We start from the raw sequence: 13,888 nt of genomic DNA, 5'->3' as shown, positions 1-13,888 counted from the left end.
TTCTCTGATTAAGTCTAATAAATGGTTGGGAGAAGAGCTGCTTCTCTCTCAGTAAAAACAAGGTTGGCTTTGTAGTCACGTGAGAATGGTTCAGAATCTCTGTATCTCATATCTAAGGAGCTTCTCTCTGAAGGAGTGAAATCTGATACATCTTTATTTTAAGGAGCAAATCATTTCAAGGAATGAATCTGATACATCATTATTCATAAATTGTCAAGATTCGGTCATGTAAATTTTTGTTACTAAAGACATGCATATGCTGTGCTGACATTCGAAGTATAAAGTGTCCTTCTGCCTAGTCCTCTAAGCTACTCAAAGGCAGTTTTCTCCCAGCAATGAAAGAAGGAATGCATTATGCAGGAAATGTTTCAGAAAACAGGTAAAACTTCTTACCAACACAGTTCTTCCCAGTCGAATCCACTTCATATCCTGAATTGCATATACATTTATAGGTCCCACGAAGGTTTTCACAGATTCCATTTGGGCAAATATCAGGATCTAGTGCACATTCATTTATATCTGCACCACAGACAAGTTCAAAAATCAATTAACATTATAAAATAAACATTGAATGAATTGTTAAAAATATAACACTACAATACATGTAATGACCTTAGGACCTACTGGAGGAAAAAAATCGATTTCACTGGAAAGAGAACACTCGATCTCTTTTTCTCACTGTAAGATTTTCTGAGTCAAATCTTTCTCTCACAAGTTCCTGAGAGGAACTTGGCATCTCAGCTGAAACTACAAGATAACCAAACCCTGATCAAGCCGAAGGAGACCTCCTGGACTTCTCCTAGTCCAAGCACCAAGATGGAAAAATGGATCAACAGCAGGTCCCAAGTCCCTACAACTGGTCTCCCCACCAGCAGCCCCTCTTTCTTCCATCTACCCTCTACACTGCAACCACTCTTACCATCCTAAAAACAAGCTGATTATATCATTCTCATGGTTCAAACTTTCATAGGTTCAACAATATCCTCAGGATTAAACTAAAATACAAATTTTTTGTTTACTTATCCCAAACCTCACACTTTTCTGTGAACATATAATGCCCTCTTCGCTCTGTGTCAGGAGCGCCTGCAGCAGGCCTATTCACAGGTCAAACGCCAGCTCCAGCACCACATGCTCTGAAAAAGCCTCTGCCGCTCTGCCCACCTGAGGTGGGGCCCTCCCTCTTCTGCACCCTCACAACTGAGGAGTCAAGGCAGGTGCAGAATGACAATCAGTGAATGGATCGTCCCAAATCCTGGTGCCTGACTCTTCTATAAATTAGGGTTGACATTTTTTTTTCTTCCAAGTCCCTATCACAACTTACTTATTTCCCATTAACTCCTTATTCATTATAAGTTTCCTTACCTCTCATCTTTCCTCCTCTGAATATCCCCTCCACATTTTCATTCACACACAATGATGAAACTAATCACGCTGATTGAACTGACAATCAATTCAGCCAGTCCACATTCTTTCAGATCTCCCTGAATCAAACCGCGTAGCTTTGTATTAATAAAATAATCCCTTCCTCTTTCTTGTCACCTATTTTCACACTTGTTCCAATTCTCCCTTTTAACTTTAATTCCTTGCATGGCACCGATATTTCTCTAGCTAAATATTTCATTCTCTTCCAACTCAGTTAACTGCTGTCACTGCTCCCTATTGCCGTCTTAGAATACTGAGCACTTAACAGTTAAGAATCCTTCAGAATGCAGATGGAGAATGGTTCCACCAGCCCATCATCCTGAGTTGTACTTGACAGTGGAAGATCCACAGGAGAGTCAGGCTGCCCCTTCTCAAGCATGAGCAACAAAAGTCATTATATGTCATCTGCGAGCACCCATCAACCACAAAGGGAGAGCACCTGACCCCTTCAGTGGCCAAGCCCCACAGCCACACCCAGAAATCCTAGAGCCCACAGTGCCCTGGCTGCTCTGCCACTGAAGGCTTCTGAGCATCCCAGATACACGGCACAGCGATGGCCAGAGAGGGAGTCAGGTCAGACCCGTGTAAAGGGATTAATGTGAAACCCACAGGAAAGCCTGATGCTGCCTCCGCACATACTGAAGGTAGTAAATTTTGAAAGGAATCCTTACCACTGCCTGCTGACGTCATCCCCGGCCCGCTGCTGCAGAGCGCCTGATATTCCGCTGCAATAAATTAACAGATAGTAAATGATTCCCTTGTTTGCAGAATAGGTCAATCCTGCCCTTGGTTTTGCACACACCATTTCCTCCAAAGTGAGTAGAACCAAAATTAAGTGGTAACGGAAAAGGAGGTATCTCCCCAGGGAGTCACTTTACACCAGGCTCCCATTTTAAAGGCTACACATCATCGAGGAAAACAACTTTTAAGGATACAGGCAAGTTAGAGCAATTCCTTGTGCAAAGCCCTTTCGGAAAAGGTGTTTTTCCTATAACTTGATTTTGTTCACCAGGGAACACTTTACACTTACGGTGAAATGTGCCTGTTAAAATGTGGTTTCTTAACTGTTAATAAAACTTTCTCCCACCATCTTGGGGATAATTTTGTTTCTCACTGCTAGCTGTTTTTTCAGTACAATTGGTTCTTAACATTTCCTCATTTCTCTCTGCAAATTCTCTAGCCTCCTCTCACAAGTGCAACAACAGAATACCTACTCTTGCATTTAAGTGTATTTTTAAAGTTAATATTTATCAGGATACTGGATTCATTCTCTATGATATATCCATAGAGAAAGTATTGTTTAATGTTAAAACTGTGAGATTTTAATTGAAGAAACTGAAGTACACAGAATATGTCCCCAAATTTGAGATAGAATCAAAATTCTACTTCTTAAAATTAATACTATGTTTTACATACAATTCCAACAATACTTAACGTAAGAGTGAATGATGAAAATGTAGAACTAACTGGAATCACACTATCCACGGAAAGGAAACTAGTGTCCCCTTAGTTGCCAATGGTTTCTGGCAAACACAGTCTCATGGTCAAATGTAAATCATCTGTGCTTAAGTGGAAGGAGAACAGGATATCAGGGCCGGGGCTTATTGTAGAGGCTGACTGCACCTCACTGCTGAAGCAAATAGTTCCTATCTTCTGCATGCCAGAGAACTGCATCCTGATGACAGTGGACGTAAATGAGTCATACAACCAAAAATGATCATGTCTTCTAACAAATGTGAATTTGAGAAAGCAGTGAGGATTTAATTTTCAAATCGTCTTAGAAGGGGCCAAAAAACCAACAGATGGGAAGGTGTGTTTGAAAGTCAGGTCTGGGAACAAAAAGAAATTCATCCTTTTTATTCTGTTATATCAGCAAAAAACTAAAATATGTATGAAATACTGTAATAAAACAAGAAAACCAAAATCATGCCAGTTTCCTAAAAAGGACTTTTAGAGATAATGACAATTTTGCTGAAGTTTGGCCTAAATGGAAGCAAATTATTGTCACCATTGTTTTCCATTTAGGCAGGATCCGGTTCTAGACCATTTTTTGTAGTGAGTTCAAATAAGCATGGGTTTTAATACCAATGACAATGCTAATTGCTGGCAGTTTTGGAAGCAGCCCTTTTCCTCTGTTAGTTTCTTCTCCCATAAATGTGGAACGATAATTCCCATTTCACCTGGTGGCTGCACAGAATTAACATTACATGTTTAATGATTTAACATGTACTGTGCACAGCTCAGGCCCTGAATAAAAAATAAGTAAATAAAAGTATTATAAACCCATATTAAGGGATAGGTATTGATGAGCTAACTCAGCGTAGTGCCATGGAGACAGTGGCATGAGGGATCCACGAGAAAATTCCCCAGAATTACCCTCCTGTGGGTTTAACTGACCAATCACACTCCCATGGGTTTAACTGATCCATTTCTGTGAAACATTGTCAGAAGGCTGAGGACACAAGAGGGCTTGCTGAACAATGTGAATGAGCTCCAGCAACCAGTGAGAAACAGCTTCATATGCAGCTTGCCTGACTTGCAGACCACAAAGATGAACTTCGGATTTTGTATATTTGGAGTCTCTCCCTCAACTGACAGAAGACATTCCTTTTGAGTATTTTCAGTACTTTAAACAGCCTACCCCCCATTCTTGAAATGAGGGATTTTTGTACATTGGGATGGTTCATGACCAAAGAGGTGGAGAAACCAAATGCATGAAACTACTTCCACGTGTGGACCTTTTCTGGGTAAATTCATTCAAATATAAGACAGAAGTTAGTGGAACCGGGCCTTACATTTAACTCTCGTTAAGCTTTACTCTTGCTATGGTTTGAATGTGTCCTCCAAAGGTCATGTGCTGGAAACTTAATCCCCAATGCAATAGGAATACTGCGAGGTGAGGCCTAATAAGAAGTGATTAGATCGTGAGGACTCTACCCTCATGAATGGATTAACGTTATTATCATGGGAGTGAGTGAGTTATCATGAGAGTGACGTTGTTATAAAAGCACATTCAGTCCTCTCTAGCTTTCTCTCACTCCTCCATGCTCTGTTGCCCTTCCACTTTCAGCTGTGAAGTGACTTGGCAAGAAGGCCCCCGACAGACGCTGGCGCCTTGACATTGGACTTCCCAGGCTCCAGAACTGTGAGAAATTAATGCATTTTCTTTATACATTATTCAATTTGTGGTACTGTGTTACTGCAACAAAAACTGGACTAAGACAACTGCTTCAAGAAATCTGGTCTTTTGGTCATCTTTTTATAAACCCACATAATTTCCCTATGGATCTTAAGAATTCTTTGGAAGTGCACTTGGTCCAGAGGAAAATGTAAAGGCAAATAACTATATGCACCAAGGCTCCTGGATTCTAAGTCTTGGCTCTTCCAATCATTCAACATGTGAACAAGTCACCTGTACTCTTGTGTGCCAGCTTTCATGATACTTGTCTGTATTGCAAATTCAAAGTAGGTAAGAAAAGTATTTTCAAAAGTTAAAGTAACATGCAAAAGGATGATATTAATAATAGACAACTATAAAGTTATAGGAAAGTATCTTTGATAGAATTATATTTGTATATAATAAAATTATTATAAACACATTGAACTGATTGGTGATCATACATAAAACAATTTCTATATTATTCACTGGGTGAAGTCATTAGCCAGAACAAAGTTTGCTTTCTTTAAACTGGCATCCCTCATTTCTTTTTTCTTTCTTTATTGAGACAAAGTCTCGCTCTGTTGCCCAGGCTGGAGAACAGTGGTGCTATCTCAGCTCACTGAAACCTCCACCTCCTGGATTCAAGTGATTCTCCTGCCTCAGCCTGAGTATCTGGGATTATAGGCACGCACCACCACACGTGGCTTTTTGCTTGTTTGTTTGTTTGTTTGTATTTTTAGTGGAGATGGGATTTCACCATGTCAGCCAGGCTGGTCTTGAACTCCTGACCTCAAGTGATCCACCTGCTTTGGTCTCCCAAAGTGCTGGGATTACAGGTGTGAGGCACCACTCCTGGCCCCCCATTTCTTTTAAAGGCTTCCATTTAACTTTCTCTAACTTTTCATCATATATTTTAATTTCTAACTGTTACTTTCAAATACTATTATTTTTAAAATAACAAATCTTTTAAAATTACGATTTACTCTTTAATTTGTTTCCTTTAGGGCAGAAATAAACTGACTAAATCCTATATGTAAAACCAACCAATCAGAGCTACATATTGTCAATATTAGGTCTAACTTTATTTCAGGACATTAGAGGTCCACTGCCAAGTGACCTTAAAATTGCATTTAAATACTGGTGGAACATTGTTTTAATTTCAGTAAAGTATTCTTGTTTTATAAATAGAAATAATTTACAACTGGACAGGACCTTTTGGATTATCTAAGGCAACTCATTTTGTAGATGAGATGTCTAAGGATAGCTTTTCTGCATTATTCTATTTTATAATTATGTTTATTAATATAAGCCACCTCAAATCCTTTCGAAAAGTAGGTGAGGAAAATTTGGAAATAAGCAAAATACAGAAATAACTAAATCACCTAATTAAGTAATTTGGCTGCCTGTTGATGGAGGAACAGAATTCTGACTCGCTATCCAGTTCTCTTTTAATTAGGCCATGTCACTTCCACCGGAGAAAAATACTTTTCTTCTCTCAGGTTAAATCAAATAATTAAAGAAAACGACACCGGGCCGGGCACGGTGACTCACGCCTGTAATCCCAGCACTTTGGGAGGCCAAGGCGGGTGGATCATGAGGTCAGGAGTTCAAGACCAGCCGGGCCAATATGGTGAAACCTCGTCTCTACTAAAAATACAAAAATTAGCTGAGCGTGGTGACGCACACCTGTAATCCCAGCTACTCAGGAAGTTGAGGCAGAAGAATCGCTTGAACCCGGGAGGCGGAGGTGGCAGTGAGCTGAGATCATGCCACTGCACTCCAGCCTGGGCAACAGAGCAAGATTCCATCTCAAACAAAAAAAAAAAAAGAAAAAAAGAAAGGACGAAAAAGAAAACCATACCAAAATCAATACGTGGGATGTAAACAAAATTTACAAATGGTCTTTTGGAAAGCTATTGGAAATAGCCAAGTAATATGACAGTTATTTACCTTTATGCTGTGTAAAAGTCTGCTTTTATAATAGTTTCTACAAAATGCAAACATCATGAAACAACTTTAGAAAACAAGGCAAGGTGCATGTATTGCAAAGAGCTTGAGTATTATTGAGGTAAGGGAGTTTATACGGGAGGCACAAGTGCAATACCTATTCCAAATGATTATGAGGCTTAGATAACTACCTGTGACTAGACACTGGCTAGCCTCTGGCAAGACCCCAAGAAGGCACATGGCATACCCGGAGAGCAAAATGTCATCTTTCCCTGTGAATTCCACAAATGCAAAGACCTCAATGGTGGCAGAAGGCTGGCAGTACGAGGGCATCCCCATGATACCACATACCTGAATTCTGTGCAGGACACGGCTGGCAAGGTTCCCCAAATGCATACTCAGTGCTGGCACAACAGCATTCAGATTTCGTGACAGCACCAAACAAAGGTTTGATACACTGGCCTCTCTTGTATCCACCATAGCATGTACTCCGCATGTGCGTGTCTAAACAGGAAGATGCATCTGTCATCACACTGTCACTTCAAACAGAGCAGAACCCCCCAAGTCAAAGTTGAAGAGGGCTTTGTTTATCCATCATCCCTGGTGTAACTCACAGGGAATGCCTCTGATATGAGGGTTCCATTTGAAGAAAAAATAAACAAAAATAGAAAAACACAACACATTCAGCTTCTAAGCATTGGAAACCAATGGCCAGATTGTTTCAGTTTTCTAGGGACTATCAAGGTTTACCAAAATGTGAGGCACTTTAATGCTGGAATTATATCTCATTTATTTTGTCTTTTTCAGGCCTGTGCAGAGCAGGCACTTAATAAATGTTGAATAAATAATGGATGAATGTTGAATCTCACATCCTGCTAAATAAGACCTTTATTAGAAATGTGGCCTATCCCAAAATAAACATGCAATTACTGAATGTCTGAATTAGGTATACTTTCCAAAAAGGAGAAAGTTTAATCTGTAAAAGGTTTGTTATATAAACCTGTAGATGTTGGTCAACTAAGCTGTGTTATCTTTACCACCAGGAAGCGTGTTTCCAGCTATGCCCAATCCTTTTCCAATTCAAATGGCTTACTGAGTACCTTTCTTAAAAATAATCTGGATAAAACTGGTATCAATTTTTCAACAAGTCTCATACTTTTTAGAAAGTCTCATAAAACTATTAATCATACAGGTTTCTGGATGATCCATATTCTCCTTTGCATTCTATACTGCCCATGGACATCAATTCTCTATTAAAATGTTCATCATGAGATAATAGCATATGCACATCAATTTCAATGACCAATATCAACAAAGGAGGGCTGGAGAAAACTGAAGACAGCTATGGGATTAGGGAAGAACAGGGGGAAGGATAGGTGGGTATTCTCTTGCTTTTCACTTAGCTCATCTTTCTAATCCTCGAATTAATGTTCAATTTACACAAGAAGAGAACTGACCCTGTTGATCTGTTGCTCTGCAAATATTCTTTATATCTTATCTGCTACAGTAGAGAGCGTTTGTTACTAGTGGGCTTTATTGAGTGACAGAGGTTGAATCTCTCTCCTAAGTCTAGCCATGATGTTTTCTTACCAACACACACACGTCCATCCAGACCCACAGCCAGTCCAGGGAAGCATTCACATCTGTAGGAGCCGTCAGTGTTGACGCAACGCCCATTCATGCAGATCCCAGGGGTTTCACACTCGTTAATGTCTGTGGCAGAGAAAGGCACTTATTAAAAATGAAGTGACGTTTATCTAAAATTATAACATATTGACAATTATGTTTTAACACTTGAAAATGGGGAAGATAGGAAATAACATGCAGCATCTGCAACAAAAGCTCAAATGGCATTCTCATTTTCCTCTGAAAGAACAGTAACAAAATCAAGAGAAATCAACTGTTGGAACGTATTTTCCATAAAAAGCAACTTTAATATATTCTCCCAAGAGATTTTTGTATCCAAAATAATCACAAAGGCAAAAACAGAATCGGAGGAAGGAGAACAATGGCTGCTAGAAGACAAAGGGTTTTGTGTAATGCATAATCAGGGTAGCTCTTCCAGGGCTCTCAGAAATCTAGGTAATAATAAACTACAGGAGGACTTTCCTTTTGGTATTCATCACAAAGACTGGCATCCCTTCTAGTATCACCCATGTCTTAGCTCTCTGGGACAATTCGCCTAAAATTAAAGGATAAACAACTAAGACCTTGATGGAACACCAAAGAAAAAGAACAGAAAATAAATATAGATTACTTCGATGACCATTCTGGGCCAATAACAGCACTGTATGTAATTGGAACCCAGCAAAGAAAAATCTTTCTTAAACTTTACAAATACTTTATGGTATTTTATGTGTATACTTAAGGAGGTCTGGTAAAATACTTTATTGGACACATATTAATAATAGCAGAGTGTTTTTTTCCCTTTAATATGGGGAAGTACAAAAGGCACCAAAATTGTGGTTTGGAAAACATACAACACTTAGAAGCAAATGATTTTAGGTCAGGCATGGTGGCTCACACCTGTAATCCCAGCACTTTGGGAGGCCGAGGTTGGGAGATCACTTGAGGCCAGGAGTTCAAGATCAGCCTGGCCAACATGGTGAAACTCCATCTCTATTAAAAATACAAAAATGAGCTGGGCATGATGGCATGTGCCTGTAATCCCAGCTACTTGGGAGGCTGAGGTGCAAGAATTGCTTGAACCCAGGAGGCAGAGGTTGCAGTGAGCTGAGATCACGCCACTGCACTCCATCCAGCCTGGGAGACAGAGTGAGACTGTGTCTTAGAAAAAAAAAAAAAAAAGAAAAAGAAAAAAAGCAAATGATTTTATAACAACTCCTTTTACAATATACAACTAGTGTATGTGACTATTAACTTTCTCCTGACCTTAAAAAGGCAAATTGAGAGTAAAACACCTTCGTGTTTTACTTAGCTTGTGTTGTTTGGCACAAAATATATTCGGGTGGTCCAAGGTTCTGTGTACAGATTGTATTTGAAACAGCAGTTATATTTAAATACAGGAACTCAAATTGGTTAGTTATTCTGGTCACCTTTTTGTTCAAACTGTGACACACAATAAAACGTGGAGACTACAACCTGAAAGGTAACACAAAGAGCTTTTAATAAGAATGGAGATGTAAAGTAGATCCAAAGGAAGGTAACTTTGGTCAAATTTAGTGGCCTCAACTTTCAGAGAGTGAACAGAGAAGCCATGTTGTTGATCAGATGAGTTAACTGCGGAGATTGAATTAGCATTGTTGATTCAGCTTTGAACAGTCACATCTTTGTGGGCTCAGGACTAAGTGCTCAGGGCTAAGAGAAAATCTTATCCCATGGCATAAAGAGAAAGATTATAAAAAGGAAGAAATTCAGTGCACATGGGATTAATTTCTGTCTTTTTTCATCCTTCAGTCTTATTACAGTGTGTGTACCCTATGCTCTATAAGCTAGAAAAAAGAAGACATTGATAATAATACAGAGCTATGGAGCTCTCTCTCTCTCTCTCAGATCCTTAAGCCAGAATGCTAAAGTCAGAACAAACCATCCATATCATCAGTACTTTCAAATTAATAGAACAATCAATTTATTGATAGGATACTATTTCACTGGTTGCCAATGGTGGCCAAACCTGGTTTCATCTGTGAGGTCACAGCATTATCTGTTGGCCATACTTAATGCAGAGATGCTGTGGTCTGGGTCAGCAGGAGCCTAGAGGCACTAAAAGTGAATCTTAGTGTGCTCTGTGTATCAACAAGAAGATTATGTATTCTCCTAGGTCTGCTCACAAAGGGGCTTTCATATTTCTTTCTATAATTTTTTTTGGAAGCCCAATTCCAAATATTCCAGCAATCATTCTCTTCCCTTTTCTTTTTTACTTGTACAGCGCTAAATTTGCACAATTTGACACTTTGTTTTATGCTATTTTACACTGTAGAACATTTCTATGTGTTAATCCTGTCTTCTCATATAAGTTCCTCCCACCACAGGGCTCAAAAGTACAGAAACCACCTTCCTACTTCAAATTTGAAACACCTAACTGTTTTCTCTTGCTGGGAAGACAGATTTGCACAATATTAAGAGCCATTGATGTGAAGGTCATAGAGAATGTAGGTAAACAACCAAGGGCTCGAAGTTCTTTTCAGCCTGGAGAAAATGCACATCTTGCCAAGGACTTAATACAAGGCTTTCTTCCATAACACGTTTACCAAAGCTGTCCACTAGGGGCACACAGAGAAGAGGCACCATAGGACTTTATCCTGCTTTTCTCTACCTTGAATAGCTTGACCCTCTACACTTTTGCATCTGAAACTATGCCCAGAAGCTCTAAGTGCAGCATTTTAGCAGATTTTCTGGACCTGTTTTGAGTATGAGGTTCTTTAAGAAGTCTGGTTCCAACTCAGATCCTGGACCAAGTGCAATAATCACTGATCCCTGCATAAGACAGGAGACACTAAGCACAAATTTGTCTCCAGCAACTTTTCTTAGGACCCCAATTCTCAACAGCAAAAATAAAAATCCTCATTTTTGCTTCAATACCTGGAGCAATGAGATTATTTCAAAATGGTTTACCAAACTAAAAAATGGTTGTTGGTTGTTTATTTATTCTGCTTAATCCTGTTTCCCTTCTTGCTTACCTAACTTGATAACGCCTAAATAAATTATCCTTAAAAAAAATTCTGTGTCTTAAGATGCCTGGAGGAAATTATGAGGAAGAGATCATTGCAAATAACATTCTACACCTATTCTGTCCAGGTAAAGATGTAAGAGGTGGCAAATAACAGCCATCAAGAAGCCTAACCACCATTATTCCCTAACTGGAAAGAAGAGGTAGAACTCAGCCTCTTTAGAACAATGCCCACATCTGTTGGAAGACCAACAGGCAGTTTGGATTATTTATTTGCTACATAGCTTTTGACTCCTTTGAGAATACCGTTTCTGAAATAACAACAATCTTACGGGCATAAACTGTAGCTCTTTGGATGGTTGGATTTAAGAGGGAGATTCAGTCAGGTTTCCCAAACCAAAATTCAAGATACTGTAAGTGGGGAGAATCAGTAAAGAAAGGCAGTACCTCTAAACAACATAAAGAGGAGAAAAGGCAGGTGAAGAACATGATCTAAGGTTTCACAGCACAAACCTTTGCAATAACGCCCATCTGATGCCAGCTGGAATCCAGGTTTGCAAATACATTTAAAACTGCCATCTTCATTGATACACATTCCATTAAGGCACATGTTCCTTATGCTGCATTCATCCATATCTGAAAAATACGAAACGTACATTTTCTTAAGACCAGAAGAGTAAGCTTACGAAGGAAACCAATCTGGATGAAAATAATTCTGTTTCTTCATATTTCTTTCTTTTTGTTATTACAGTCTAAGGCTAATTTTCATCCAAATAATATCACCTAAGGAAGGAGAAGATGGGACATAAGAAATACATATCTCAAGTTCTTGAGTTTTGGCAGGTGCATGTAAACTTTAGGGCCAGATTTATAGGTATATCTATTTATAAAATATATAAAATTTGACTCCATAGAAGTTATCAGGGTCCTTTTTAGGAATAATAGTTTACAAACTGAAAAATGTGCTAATAGCCTAGTGGGTATATTTATTTCACAGAATCATATTACTTCTAATGCTCTGAAAATGAAAATAAGTCAAAACTAAGATCAGAGGAATTTGAAATGTATTTAGGCTACATCCTAATTCTTTTAAAGATGAAAACCAGAAGATAACTTGTAGTTTGAAGCAATTTTAAATAGAGGCAGGTAAAAAGTGGACTTTTAAAATACATGGCTCAACTATGGATTATAGATGTGCCAGTGAACCTTTAAGACACCTTAAACATTGGGGATCGTTCTTTAAATTCATCAGTATGTTATTTAATATTAAAGCTGTCTTGGGAGGCACTTGCTCTTCTAGACACAGTGTTTTCACTTATAGGCTTTAGAAAGACCAAAGTAATTTATTATATATACATAATTTAGATATATATAATATATATATTTTAGACATATATAATGTATATTTATTTTAGATGTATATTTATATCTTAGATATGTATTATTTCTATTTAAATATGTATTTTATGAATATTATCTATATATTACATATTTAGAAAAACATATACATAATATATATATTACATATATAGAAAATATATATAATATGTATTTTACATTATATATATTTTAGATATATATTTCACATACTGATTAGTAGCATTTTATTACTAGGCAGACACTTTAAGCAAAAAGATTATAAATGGCTAGATAATACATGGACTTAGGTATGTCCTATTTTTTAAAAATGTACAAATTCTGATTGTATAAAATTAGGAAGTATGACATTGTGCCACAAAAGTTTCATCATCACCAGGGATCTTTAAAGGGCAAGCTCTCCTAGCAAATTAAAATGTTATTTGATTCACATAAATGTAAATTAAGAAATGAATATTGTGGAAAATTAGGCTTCCCTCCCAGATAAAATAAATAAAACATATCTGATACTTTGACATTTCACTCATTATTTGGTCTTGTTAAAGACCTCTGATACTGAAATTGCAATGGAAGGAGAGGACTAACATTAGTACACTATCATTACCTTCACAGTTCTTCCCATCTCGTGTAACATGAAAGCCTGCATTACACACGCAATGAAAACTGCCATCTGTGTTGATGCAGCGTCCGTTATTGCAGATCCGGCCATTCTGTAAACACTCATCAATGTCTAAAATCAAAGTTTAAAAAGAAGAAATAGCTTTATTTAGGGGAGTTAAAATTATTTTATTTCTCCCGCCCTCCATTTGCAAACTCATGATCTTAGCTTTTGGTTTTAATTACTTAATAATATTCTCCAACATAAACTGGTTATCAAATAATGTGATATTTAGGGTTATCAGAGTTGAAAAGACATGATAAAAAACCTGTATAATTGCATTAGAGCTAACTCTAATTTCTAATAAGACTCCTTAAATCTGAAGTCTGTAAACAAAATAGATTCTTCTTCACCATTTTCCAAGCACATTTATTTAACCAGTATAAATCATTATTTATACTGAAATTTGGCTGGCATCTTTAAATACATAATTTTAAAAGACATTTTATAGCTATCTCAGAACAATACAAAAAACGCTACTTTTTAAAATAATCACCTTAATTCTGCCTGAAAACCATCAATCATATCTCTAAAACGTTCGTCTTCTTTATGGTAATTCTGGTTTACGTGCAGGGTTATTGCTGATAGATTCTTAGTCTTTTAAAAAACAACTTTACGAGTATTCTATCTACCAAATAAAATATTGATTCTGTGAGGGTAGTTTTCCTTTTTTCCTACTGTGGTTAGTATTATG

The 13,888-nt window shown here is 37.7% G+C and overlaps 1 protein-coding gene across 2 annotated transcripts in view; it reads right to left on the bottom strand.

The window, feature by feature from the left end:
* The window catches only part of LOC105490699 (fibrillin 1), a 237,062-nt gene that overhangs the window by 87,482 nt on the left and 135,692 nt on the right, over positions 1-13,888 (bottom strand). For both annotated transcript variants that reach the window (XM_011756581.2, XM_011756573.2), the window contains exons 14-19: positions 13,141-13,266; positions 11,673-11,795; positions 8,120-8,242; positions 6,881-7,033; positions 2,094-2,147; positions 394-519 (exon numbers count right to left, since the gene is read on the bottom strand). In XM_011756581.2, the coding sequence (XP_011754883.2) occupies positions 394-519; positions 2,094-2,147; positions 6,881-7,033; positions 8,120-8,242; positions 11,673-11,795; positions 13,141-13,266 (705 nt within the window). The remainder of the gene's footprint in view (positions 1-393; positions 520-2,093; positions 2,148-6,880; positions 7,034-8,119; positions 8,243-11,672; positions 11,796-13,140; positions 13,267-13,888) is intronic.

This window comes from Macaca nemestrina, chromosome 7, assembly GCF_043159975.1.
Source record: "Macaca nemestrina isolate mMacNem1 chromosome 7, mMacNem.hap1, whole genome shotgun sequence".
Taxonomy (NCBI): domain Eukaryota; kingdom Metazoa; phylum Chordata; class Mammalia; order Primates; family Cercopithecidae; genus Macaca; species Macaca nemestrina.
This window is presented reverse-complemented; position numbering and strand designations above follow the sequence as displayed.